Below are 12,305 nucleotides of genomic sequence, written 5' to 3'. Positions count from 1 at the left end.
TTGTGATGAAGTTTGGTAGGGGGTGAATGTTAGTTCATGCCGAAGGCATGAGCACCATACTTTTTTGTTGAATTCAATACTGCAAGGGCATACATATTCGCTGTCGTAGTGTGATGTCAGAATCGATCGTTGCCAGGTCAACTGGTACACATTACTATTAGTAACTGTCATCGGAACCATGATCACAACACAAAGTCAACCGGGCTGTTAACAGGCAAAGCGAATATATAGGGCCTGCTGAAGATAATTAATAGAGTCTGAAATTGTATGTTGTTTATTGTTCATAATGTTTGCTGTAATGTTGTTCCTTTTTCCAGAGATATATTGATTGTTCATCTTCACCAAAAGCAGTAAGAACCTTAACACCATGTTGGAATATTTGATCTCATCATTGAACACATCAACCATCATTCTACTGGTAGTCTCATTCCTGATTTATGCATGGTACAAGAATGTGAGCAGACCTGCAGGACTTCCTCCAGGACCAGTTGCGCTACCCATTGTGGGCAATATATTTGGTAAGGTAATCCTCTTTTTGTAGGTCCAGTGCCGTAGCAAGCAGGGCGACCGGGGAGGCCATGGCCAGGGACAGGCGATTTGCGCGGAACCTTTTTTCCATGCAATTCCGTGCAATTGGCTATTTTTTTCCTATGGGCAGGGATACATGATTTGCACCGAAAAAAGAGTTCCGCATAATTTGCTATTTTTTTCCGCCCAAATCGCCTGTCCCTGGCCATGGCTGTCCCACGTTTTGAGAAAATTGTTATGTCTTTCTTATTTTATATCTTTATTCCAATTTGTGCATATATTTGAATTTTGGCAGCCCCACATTTGTGATGACAGCCCATATTTTATAATCTTGCTATGGCCCTGTGCCGGTCTACATGAAAGGCTAAGGGGTGTCATTTTCTTTGAAAGTAGGGTCATGCATGGATATAACCCCTATGTGTTGAATTTCTTACCCTCTCTCTCTCCTGTTGAACATTTGTATGACCCCCCTATGCACACGAAGATGATTATCTTTTAACAGTTCTAGTATATCTAAGGTGACTAAATCAAAGAAATGTTGTCAAACCTTTGCGCAAATCCCCATGAAACTAGACATTTTCCATGCAAATCTCCATATGATACAATTTTCTGTGCAATTATTGAATTATTCCCATACAAAAGTTTTTGTCCAATTTGCTATTTTTCTATACAATCTGGGAAATTTGCAAATTTTTCTGCAAAATTTAGTATTCCCCCTGCAATCATTGTAGGCCTATTTTGCTCATATGCTTAACAAAGTGTAATGTCTTGTATTTTTCAGAATTGACAAAGGGGCCTTTACATGAAGAATTCAACACAATTGCCAAAAAGTATGGTGACATATTTTCCATAAAGATAGGCAGTAACTGGTGTATTGTCCTAAATAATCTTGAGCTAGCTAAGGATGCCTTTTTGAAGAAGCCTGTAGAATTTGCTGGAAGGATAAAAGCGTTTACAGGTGAGAACTAGTAACCATGGTAACAGCTAGGGGTGTAGCCAGTTTCTTTTTCTGTTCCATTCCCCTTGCCCCCTGAGAAGTTGAAGTTTAAAAAAAAATAAAGCTGCAGTTGAAGCCATTTGGTGCACATTTTTACCCTGGCCATTGGTTATAGAAGAACAAACCTCAAACGATACAAGGAGATGTGTGAGGGGAATGGGCCACTTCTCCCCCGATAAGTTGGATTTTTTTCAAAATGGTGCCCCAATTGAAGGCATTTGGTGAACACTATTGTTGGTTACGGTTGTACATATCTCAAAATGTGGTTGAATATAAAGTATATTTTTGTGCTTGCTCTATATAAAGAACATGTGCTTGTGACTTTATGATTAAAGTTGCTAAAATGTGTTGGGACATTTAATATTGTGCCCCCAAATTTTGAGGATGTACCCCCAGGATTGACGCCCACCCGGAGTGCCAGGTGTGCAAAAATGCATTTTTATTTTGCACGCTTTTTTAGCAGTGCGCAGAAGGCTTTTGCAAAGCTTATGCGGTATAAGCATACACAACATGCACTTTGCAGGTAAAACCTCATTTTGAGATGATTGAACAAAGTGTCAATTGCTAGCACACAGAGCATTATTATCAGCTTTTATAGAGAGTATGCCTAACAGATGAGTCACTTGATAGATTGCCATCGCCTGAATATTGTATGTCTAAGTATTATACAGGATTATAAAATTCTTATGTTTTGTGTTTTTTTGTAGTTGAGTATGTCTCTCAAGGCTTCAATGATATCACAGGTGCCTCATATTGTCCCAGGTGGAAACTTCATCGCAAGATTGCACACAGTGCCATCAGGTTAGTCAATCAATCAATCAATCAATCAATCAATCAATCAATCAGATAACTCATATCAGGTGGAAACTTCATCGCAAGATTGCACATAGTGCCATCAGGTTAGTCAGTCAGTCAATCATCAATCAATCAATCAATCGGGTAACTCATATTGTACCAGGTGGAAACTTCATTGCAAGATTGCACACAGTGCCATCAGGTTAGTCAGTCAATCAATCAATCAATCAACCTACCAACCAACCAAGCAATCGATCGATCAATCAATCACCCACAAGGTATTAAATCTTTGTGAACAATTAGCCCCCCTTTGCATGCTTGGCAACATTTACGCAGTATTTTTGTGGGTCATGAGAGCACATCAGACATATTGTATTCTGAATATGTGGAATATCCTTCTGATATGAAGTAATTTTGATTTTTTTGAAATTTCTGATATGATACAAATTTTATGGCAAATTATTAGAAATTGATATTTTTGACATCAAACATTCCTCGAAGTAAAATTTATAAATCTAATGATATTTTGTAGCTGGGAAGAAAAGCCGATGATCATTTGAAAATTTTGACCTTTTGTGTTGAAGTTACAGATTTTTTTCCCAAAACACCTAAAAAGTAGGTCTTATGGGGAAAAATGTGTATCTTCAATATGAAATGTCAAAATTTTTAAATGATCTTCCCAGCTTCATACACTTTAAGTGCATATCATTAGATTTATAAATTTTACTTCGTGGATTGTTAAATATGAAAAATAAAAACAAATATCAATTTTTAATAATTTGCCATAAAATTTGTATTATATCACCAATTTCAAAAAATTATTTGATATCAGAAGGACATTCCACGTATTTTACAATTCAATATGTCTGATATGCTCTCTCGTATCCCACAAAAAATACTGTGCAAACGTTCCTATTCCAGCACTTAAAGGCTTAATGTACGATTTCCTTCAAATTTTAAATTTGTCATTATATACTCAAAATGCTGAAATTATACTAGTAATAATTATCGGGAATGGTTTCTGTTAGTTTTGAGCTGAAATAATGAGGTAAAGTGAAAGAAACACTGCTTGTTATTTTGGCCGTTTAACATGCAGTTCTATGGGAGGACATAAAGTCATAATTCTTTGAATTATGACTTTATGTCGAACTTTGCTCGGTTTACCTACAAACACAAGAAATTTGGCTGATTCCATTTAGGTGCAAGTTGTGACATGTGTAAACATTACAAATATGCCAAAAAATCAGGTGTGAAAAAAATTAACCAAATTCATATTATAAGATCGTACATTATGACTTTAACAATTTTCAATCCCCACACCCTTGACAATTTTAAACAAGCCATGCCATGGTTTGTGGCTTAAAAATTATTTTTGAATTGATGGTTTAATTAAGACATTAAATCCAACACAGAATATCACAGTTAAGCATTCTCTTAAAGATTTTCTTTCATTTTACCTCATTATTTCAGCTTAAAATGACCAGAAAACCTTATAGGTATAACTAATATTTAGCATAATTTTGGGCAAAGAATATATCAAAATTAAAATTTGACTGAAATTGTATTTGTACCATTGTGTTAACATTTTCAATACAGGCATTTTGCGTCAGGAAAGCGTTTGGATCAGCTAGTTCACAGTGTTTTACCCAAGCTAAGCAGGGCTCTTGATGAAACTGAAGGAAAAGCATTTGATCCAAAGGAGGCTCTAGGAGTTGCCGTATATAATATCTTAGCAACCATGTGTTTTGGACATGAGTAAGTATAGGGTATCAGTGGCGTGTCCAGAGGGGGTGCTTTGGGGGCTGAAGCCCCACACACTTGTTAAAAATCTGCTCAAAACATTGTGTTTTTACTGTCTGTGTAGTTTTGCTTGCCAGCTATGTACACATGTATTTATAGAGATTCAAGCCTTAATTTGGATGGGAGCACATACAAGAAGACAGGGTCTTAGCTAGGATTTGACAAGTGCCCATCATTTTCACCAAAACTCCCCATCCAAACTTTCACCCTGAAAACATAAACCAGACCTCTGCCCCTTCTGGGTGTTCAGTTAGTTCAAATAGGCATGTTTTATTAGTCTGGTCCTCTTTTGAGTTCACAGATCTTATTAAAGCATTATTGGTATAATTTAGTGTATGTCATTAATTTTGCCTGTCCCGGGAGCAAACTGCCCATCCAAAATGATGGGTGGACAGATGACTAGCTAACACCCTGCAACAAGATCCCCACTTGGCCAATATCTCCGTTGAGCCTCTTCATCACAATGGGTTAATGAGCTACACTTGCTAGTCAAGACACAAGTTTATGCAAGGGATAAATTTATTTATGAATTATTATTCTGGGAGGGGGGAAGGGGATGTGCTGCAGATTCTGGATGCAGTGTCAGTCATGTGGCTAAGATTGGAGCTGTACTTCATCTATTTTGGTTTATTGATGACACGCAATGTCTTTAAAATTTGGTTTAAGAAAGGGAGTTTTTTCAAAATTTTCTTGAAAAAACACCAATTTTTCATCATTATGAAGCAAAATTTTCCAAAAATTGGTATAATTTTGGGTGTTTTTGTTTGTCAAATTTGGTTTAAAGTTTGGTAGTTTTTTGGAGTCCTAGCCACACATCCTCTCCCAAACCAAAGTCAAGCACTTCTCCTGGGTTATTAATAATTAACCCTGAGCACTACCTGCCGATCTAACATTGCCTCTGATTGGTCAATTAATGATATCTTCACTTTAATCACCAATCAGAATGGAGCTTTGTAAATAATTCACTCCAATTGTTTTGCGTGGTGAAATTATTCTAACAATGTTGCTGATTGGTCCAATTGATAATGAAAACTTCTTTTTGGCCAATCTGCAGGTAGTTCTCATGGGGTTAAATTATTTCTTTACTTAGTTACTCCTATGGGGATCCAAAACTACAGTTTTGGATAGACTTCAACAAAGACATGGTGAGAGCACTTGGTAATGGAGTACCTGCAGACTTTATACCAATCCTGAAGCATTTCCCAGATCCAAGAACCAAAGGAGTCATGAAAATAGCTGATTCATGGCATATGGAGCTCGGCAAAGAAATGAAGGCTCACAGAGAAGCATATGATCCCGGTAAGTGGCACCATCTCTAGATTGCCTACAAAGATCATTCAATATTTACACCAGAGAGGGGAGTGTGAGTTTTGACCAAAAAATATCCCCTGTGTTTTCTCCATTTAAACTTAACATTGCCTCCTCATGGTTCAAGTAAAAAATTCAGATTCCCCGTCAAGACCACAAACAATTCGGATTTCCCCCTTAAAATTCACATTCCCTCTGGCATCTAGTCTGTATTGAATTAATCAGTTCTGTGCAATTTGTACACCAAAAATGGTTGAAATTTGGGCATTTTTTATAATTTTGTTTGTAAACTTTAGCATTTTTCAACCATTTTTAGTGAAAATTTATCACAGTTGGTCAGAATTAAAAAAAAATGAAACAAATAGCTTTCTAGATTAATATTTTGTGTTTACAAATTAATTATAAATTTTACTGAAGAATTTATTTTGTTATGTTGCCCGAAAATATTTGGATCAAAATATATTTGTTGAGGGATGGATGGATAATATTTTTGTCAAGTCTTTGCCATTCTAAATATGTATACTTTTATACGATCGCCGTGAGGCGTGAAACTACTAGTTATTAAATGCTGAATATTATATTATTTAGCCAAAATTGTTTTATTATACTTTTATATATATACTTTAGACCAACAATTCAGCACTTTTGAGGTCCAATTTTTTCATAATTCCAGGGTTAAGACCAACTTATTATGGAAACAATGTGAAAATACTTGTTTAGGGTCATTTTGAAAGTTCATGCATGTGCATGCTATCCACTTCAGAACACAATTAAGTACACCCAGACCCCTCCAGCCCAGAATACATATTCCATATGTACTGATCTTTAATGATAATTGACTGTCTCTCCACAGAAAATGTTAAAGATTTGATAGACTGCTTGATGAAGGAACAAGAGAATGCTATCGCTGAAGGATCAGCTAAAGTTGACTCACTCACTGAGACACACCTGCTACAAACAGTTAGTGACCTCTTCCAAGGTATAAATACTACTGGCATTCAGACAAGTTTGTAATTCTTGAGTGATAGTGAGATGCATTCATATTAATCGTGATGTTAGAGCACTATATATATAAATATACCATTTTTTGCCCTGTTTTGGCAGTGACGTCAATGCGCTGAGGAGGCTGTTTCGTGTGCATCAATGTGGCATCTTAAAGCGCGTATGTGTGTATGCCAGCTATTTGTTAAGCTGCACCCAATTAAATGCACACTAACGTCACTGCTACATCAGGGTGAAAATGGTATACATGTACTTATCTCTGTATGTGCAACCCTTTTAAACTTGATTTTCCTCATTAACCACATTCACCCAATGACCCATTTTACCCCCCTTGCTTCCCCCCTAGTACCATGCATAGGGAATGTTGTGAGAGTGTATTCCTGCAGTGTGTGGGTGTATGTCAGTGGCGTATTGTCATAGGAGCACCCAATCAGACCCGATGCCCTCCAATCATGGTCGGTGCCCCCCCCCCATATGATGACCCACGCTACGCCACAGGGTGTGTGTGTATGCATTTGCATCAGCATTCAAACTATGGAAGTGTGCATATTATACACATTACCAACTATGGAGCCTTATCGCACTTAACCATGGAGCTCCATGCCACAGGTTGGAGATAGCTTCAAAGCCATAGAGGGGTATAACACCCCAATTTTGTAATACAAATTAAACCACAGTCTGTCAATTGTGTATGGATAAGCTCTGCACTAAGAATGTGTGTGATAGCATTGACAAGGTGGGGGGGGGTGAATGTGTGTTCCATTTGGGTTAGGTTTTTCCTGATATTTTCTCACATCTACGATAATGCAACTTGGAGTAAGTTAACTTTGTATGACACATTTTGAAGGTCATAGGTCAAAGTAGTAAAGGCAGTTGGATTTTCACACAAGTTTTGAAATTTGGGTGATTTTCATGAAACCTGGTGAATGAACAGCAATTTTCTCAAATGATCATATCAAGGTCATACAAGGTCATCTTAGGTCAATTAAGTAAATAATCTTGAATTGTTTTGAAACCTGGTGGGAAAGTTAACCTTTGGGTACAACAGGTTGGCCAGGGAGACTTGAGAAAACAACCTTCTTTTTCCTAAGCCTTTTTTAAATCCTTTAAAAAACATTTTGTTCACAATTTCGAACAATTTTAGTACTTCTAACATTTTCATATTACATAATTCATTTCATTTCATTTCATTCGACTGCGGAGCAGGTGACTACCAAGTTTCTCCAAGCACCATGCATGATCTAAAACTAGCGAGGTAATAACATTTGTTTAAAGCCGTAATATGTGATTTGCTACACAGTGACTCCCTCAGTTTTTCTTGAATTTCTACATCTTGCATGATTGTAATTGCCCAGTGGTGTACTAAAATACCACATGAAAGACTAAGCCTGAAGTGCTTTAATTACAGTAAAAATTAAGTTTTTATATTAAAACCAGGGAGCTCCAGTTTTATTCAGAGTTCCCCGATTGAGTGCTTGTTAACACGTCTCGTGAATGTCAGCTCACCCGTACATGCGTTTATATCATTGAATCAGTTATGTATAAATTGTATGCATATCGCTATTCCTTGTACGTCTTAATGTATAAACTGTGCATATTGTTATTCATCTTACGTCTTGTTTGTACATCCCAGCTGTGTGATGCTCTGCACAAAAATACATGTTATACAATCGGTGAGCTAATACACGCATTGTTGGCGCTGGAATGAAATCACAATTTTCTTTGTTTTACCTCATTTGTTTGGCTCGAAATTAAAAGGGGACAATGTGATCAGTAAAAACCAACATGTAAAAAGGAATCTATTCTTTATGCAAATCACACATTATTGCTTTAACCCTAACACCTGTAAATACCATAAAATACCACGATGAAAAATTCTGCGCATGCATGAATCCCATGGTCTGCGATGACGCAATCACCCTAAGTGTAATATGCTCACGGAATTGCTGGCCGGGCAGCAATAACTAGTGCAGCTACCGGTCCGCGATCGTGTGGTTGGCATGCGGGGGGTCAAAGGTTCGAATCCTGGGGGTGCCAAGTCAAAAATTATTATTCTTCTTGAAAAATTCGGATCTTCTTTGACTTCCGATATCAAAAAGCATGGGTCAGTGTTAGGGTTAGGTAAGATGTATTTTTCCAGATTAGAGTGTCTTCTAACCCTAACACCTGTAAATACCACGATGAAAAATTCTGCGCATGCATGAACCCCAGGGTCTGCGATGACGCAATCACCCTAAGTGTTATATGCTCATGGAATTGCTGGCCGGGCAGCAATAACCCGTGCAGCTACCGGTCCGCGATCGTGTGGTTGGCATGCGGGGTCAACGGTTCGAATCCAAAAGCCAAGTCAAAATTCTTCTTCTTCTTGAAAAATTCGGATCTTCTTTGACTTCCGATATCAAAAAGCATGGGTCAGTGTTAGGGTTAATAGCATCACATAATATAGGCACTGTTAACCTCATGATTGGCTAAAATTAATATTGTATCCAATTTTGAACCAATCAAGGAGGGTATTAATAAGATCGTCTGCAAAGGACCATAAATAGTTTAAAGCCTAGACATAATTGGCAATTGAAATGAGCATTTCAAGTTATCAACCAATCAGAAATGCTGTTAGATGACCAGTAGTGTCCAGGGGGTTAATAATCCCTATGTGGGATGTCTTTCCCTTTGTGTGATGCTTAGACATTTTTGCCCATATTTGACCATTTTTGTCAGACCTTGCCCCCAGCAGCTTATTTTGACCAGTGTGGTGTAGCCATGATTTTCCAGGAAGGGGGAGAGGAGGCAAAGGCAACTTCAAGGGGGATTTCTGAAAATTGTCAAAAATGAGCAAATTTTCTTAAAAACCACAAATATCACGCGGAAGGAAAAAAAAAGCTCCCCAAAATTGCCCGGTGCATCTTCTGTGCTGCCTGTTTCCCACCAAAATTCACCCCTGATCATGAGCCAAAATAGTGCAAAATATGTGCAAACTTTGTCCCAATAAAGCCCTGTTTAGAAGCTTGGAAGACTTACCATGTGCAGTCTCCCTTAAAAAAGCGAAATATTTTTCTAAAAACAAATCTGGAAATAAAAATTTGGACAATTTCTCAGAAACGAATGTGCACTACAAAATGATCATGCTCGACAGATCTAGAGACATGTATTTTATTTTTTGCCAAAGAAAATCATAATTCTTTTTTTCTTTCTGCTCAGCTGGCACTAATACAACCACCATCACCCTTCACTGGGCTGTTGCCCTGATGGTGAAATACCCTGAAATGCAGGAAAAAGTAGCTGAAGAAGTTGACAGAGTAGTTGGAAGAGATCGTGCACCCAGCGTGGAAGATCGTGGCCAGCTACCATACACAGAGGCATGCATGTATGAGACGTTAAGATACAGCTCTGTCACACCAGTGGGCGTTGCACATACTACTCTGGAAGATGTTGCTCTAGGTAGGCAATAATTATAGAGATTTTTCTGTAATGTAAAAACAAAAGTGATTTTTTTTTTATTGAAATTATTTTTTTTATAAAGTAGAAACAGTGCAGAGCCATGTAATAAGTTTTAAATTTGGGTTACCCAAAATCTTGTATGTGTAAAAGGAGGGGGGCAAAGATGTTTTGGTATGTGTTAAAAGGGGAGGGGCAAAAGTTTTTTGGCACATCAAAGGAGAAGGGGTGGAAAAGTTTTTTGGCACACATTAACAGGGGTGGGGGGCAAAGTTTTTGGCATGGCCAAGGGGGGGGTGCGATTTTGGCAGACCACTTTGAGAATTCACCACCCCTGGGTATACATTAATCCGACTAGGTCATTACTGCGGTGTCCCCAACATAAAACTGCGGTGTCCCAAGGTCAGGGGTTCCATCAATTACTTGTGCTATACAGAATTGTACCCAACAGTGATTTCCAATACACGATCATGAATTGACATTGGGTGTAGTCATGCATTCAGGCAGCATGCATCATCATGAGAAGCCCCAAAACTCATATGAAATAATTTGTTGTGTGCTTATTAAATGAATATTAAACAATTATGACTGCTCGTGAGGGGAATTTTGATTCAATAAATTCATTGTTTTGTTACAGGTAACTACATGATTCCTAAAGACACTTGGGTGGTGGTGAATCAATGGGCTATCCACTTTAATGAGAAGCACTGGGATGAACCAACTAAATTCAAACCTGGTAAGTACTAGGATCAGTAAAGATACTTGGGTAATGGTGAACCAATGGGCTATCCACTTTAATGAGAAGCACTGGGATGAACCAACTAAATTCAAACCTGGTAAGTTAGTAGGATCAGTAAAGATACTTGGGTGGTGGTGAACCAATGGGCTATCCACTTTAATGAGAAGCATTGGGATGAACCAACTAAATTCAAACCTGGTAAGTTAGTAGGATCAGTAAAGATACTTGGGTAATGGTGAACCAATGGGCTATCCACTTTAATGAGAAGCACTGGGATGAACAAACTAAATTCAAACCTGGTAAGTGAAGGACCAGTAGACTCTATTGCCCAATTATTGGAATGGGTTTCAAATGCTCTTGGATGTTTGGGGCAAGGTCAGGGGGCATACTGGGACCTCAAAGTCAATGGAGGCAAAATTTTCAAATCGTCCCACTGACCGACCACTAAAATGATTTTACCAGGACAAATATGTGTGAAGCGTGCAAAAATGTGCAATTTTAATGATAGAATGGGTCAAAATGAGGACAATTGTGGACCAAAACCTGGCCAAAGAAAGATGCACATTGCAACTTTTGGTCAATTTTGTCCCCAGTATTTCAAGTGGGGTGGGGGGGGGGGGGTTCTGACATTAGACCTTGACCATTGCATGAATAACATCTTTTTAATAAATACAGGTTACTTCAAATTAATAATGCATTATGTAGCATGTTGAATTCTCTCCACACAGGTGTCGATTGCAGACGACAAGTTCAGAAATGGGCATTTTCATGACCATACTTGGAGTCAGCATGAAAAATGCATTAATATGAGTACAAACAAGCCTAGTATTGGTTCAGTGGTTCTTGAGATATTTTGAGAAAAAATTCAAAACTTGGACCTTATAATATGTTGAAAAATATATGGATTGGTGATTTCTACTACTCTATATATATGCCTCGGTCACCATTGATGCATGGAGTGACACACATTGGCGGCATAGGCACAGTTTTACCTCATTTGTTCAGCTTAAATTGAAAGAGGACATATCTGTGTCAGCTTGTTATATTTATTTCATTATGTTTAATCTACCTGGATGATTGAGAACATTCACATATCTAATGAAGGATATATTTAAGCAAGTGCTCTCCCCTCCCCTCTTAACGCATCAGCACAACAATACCTATGGCCACATTCTAATAATTATATATAAATCAACTTTTTTGCATTTCAGAACACTTCCTGGATGAATCTGGCGGTGTGCGTCAACATCCCGAAGGATTTCTTCCATTTTCATTCGGACGTCGTGTTTGTCTTGGTGAATCGTTTGCCAAAGCAGAAATATTTATTCTCTTCTCCTGGTTGTTTCAGCATTACACCTTCTCTGTACCACCTGGGCAGGAGGGAAAGTTTGATCTCAAGTTAGACTTGGGTTCTGGCTTTGTGAGACCTCTTCTGGAGTATGATATTGTTGCCAAGAAAAGGTTCTGATTTTATAATCACTGTGGACCACAATGGCCTCATCCCAATGACATAGTTCAATAACCTCAATTAAGCAATCATCGCGCAAAATTTGACCTCAAGTTGCAGAGTATGAGTTTTTGTCCCCAAATTTAATATCGAAGGTCATTCAATGAATGTGCAAATGTATTGGGGTTAGAGAACTGTGGTCTGATAGTTGAGCATGCTGTAGTATAGTGCCTTAGGGTCAAATATAGACCTTA

At 38.0% G+C, this 12,305-nt stretch overlaps 2 protein-coding genes across 3 annotated transcripts; both read left to right on the top strand.

Annotated features, from left to right (window-relative positions):
- Nucleotides 1-341: 341 nt before the first annotated feature.
- On the top strand, nucleotides 342-5,439 carry LOC140156580 (cytochrome P450 1A1-like). Its single transcript, XM_072179518.1, has 5 exons — nucleotides 342-518; nucleotides 1,310-1,486; nucleotides 2,233-2,326; nucleotides 3,917-4,075; nucleotides 5,211-5,439. The coding sequence occupies exons 1-5, from the start codon at nucleotides 368-370 to the stop codon at nucleotides 5,437-5,439; spliced, it is 810 nt and encodes a 269-aa protein (XP_072035619.1). The 5' UTR covers nucleotides 342-367.
- A 5,175-nt stretch (nucleotides 5,440-10,614) lies between these two features.
- Nucleotides 10,615-12,305, top strand: LOC140156234 (steroid 17-alpha-hydroxylase/17,20 lyase-like). 2 transcript variants are annotated; one of them, XM_072179231.1, is made up of 2 exons: nucleotides 10,615-10,701; nucleotides 11,816-12,305. In XM_072179231.1, the coding sequence occupies exons 1-2, from the start codon at nucleotides 10,635-10,637 to the stop codon at nucleotides 12,070-12,072; spliced, it is 324 nt and encodes a 107-aa protein (XP_072035332.1). In that variant the 5' UTR covers nucleotides 10,615-10,634; the 3' UTR covers nucleotides 12,073-12,305. The 2 variants fall into 2 exon arrangements, with proteins under 2 accessions (XP_072035332.1, XP_072035333.1); XM_072179232.1 differs by lacking the exon at nucleotides 10,615-10,701 and adding an exon at nucleotides 10,827-10,903.

This window comes from Amphiura filiformis, chromosome 7, assembly GCF_039555335.1.
Source record: "Amphiura filiformis chromosome 7, Afil_fr2py, whole genome shotgun sequence".
Taxonomy (NCBI): domain Eukaryota; kingdom Metazoa; phylum Echinodermata; class Ophiuroidea; order Amphilepidida; family Amphiuridae; genus Amphiura; species Amphiura filiformis.
This window is presented reverse-complemented; position numbering and strand designations above follow the sequence as displayed.

Coding starts and splice junctions, on each gene's coding strand:
- LOC140156234 (XM_072179231.1), top strand. CDS start 10,635: ATGGTGAACCAATGGGCTATCCACTTTAATGAGAAGCACTGGGATGAA. Junction 10,702..11,815: donor ACCAACTAAATTCAAACCTG/GTAAGTTAGTAG, acceptor TTTGCATTTCAG/AACACTTCCTGGATGAATCT.
- LOC140156580 (XM_072179518.1), top strand. CDS start 368: ATGTTGGAATATTTGATCTCATCATTGAACACATCAACCATCATTCTA. Junction 2,327..3,916: donor ATTGCACACAGTGCCATCAG/GTTAGTCAATCA, acceptor TTTTCAATACAG/GCATTTTGCGTCAGGAAAGC. Junction 4,076..5,210: donor ACCATGTGTTTTGGACATGA/GTAAGTATAGGG, acceptor TTCTTTACTTAG/TTACTCCTATGGGGATCCAA.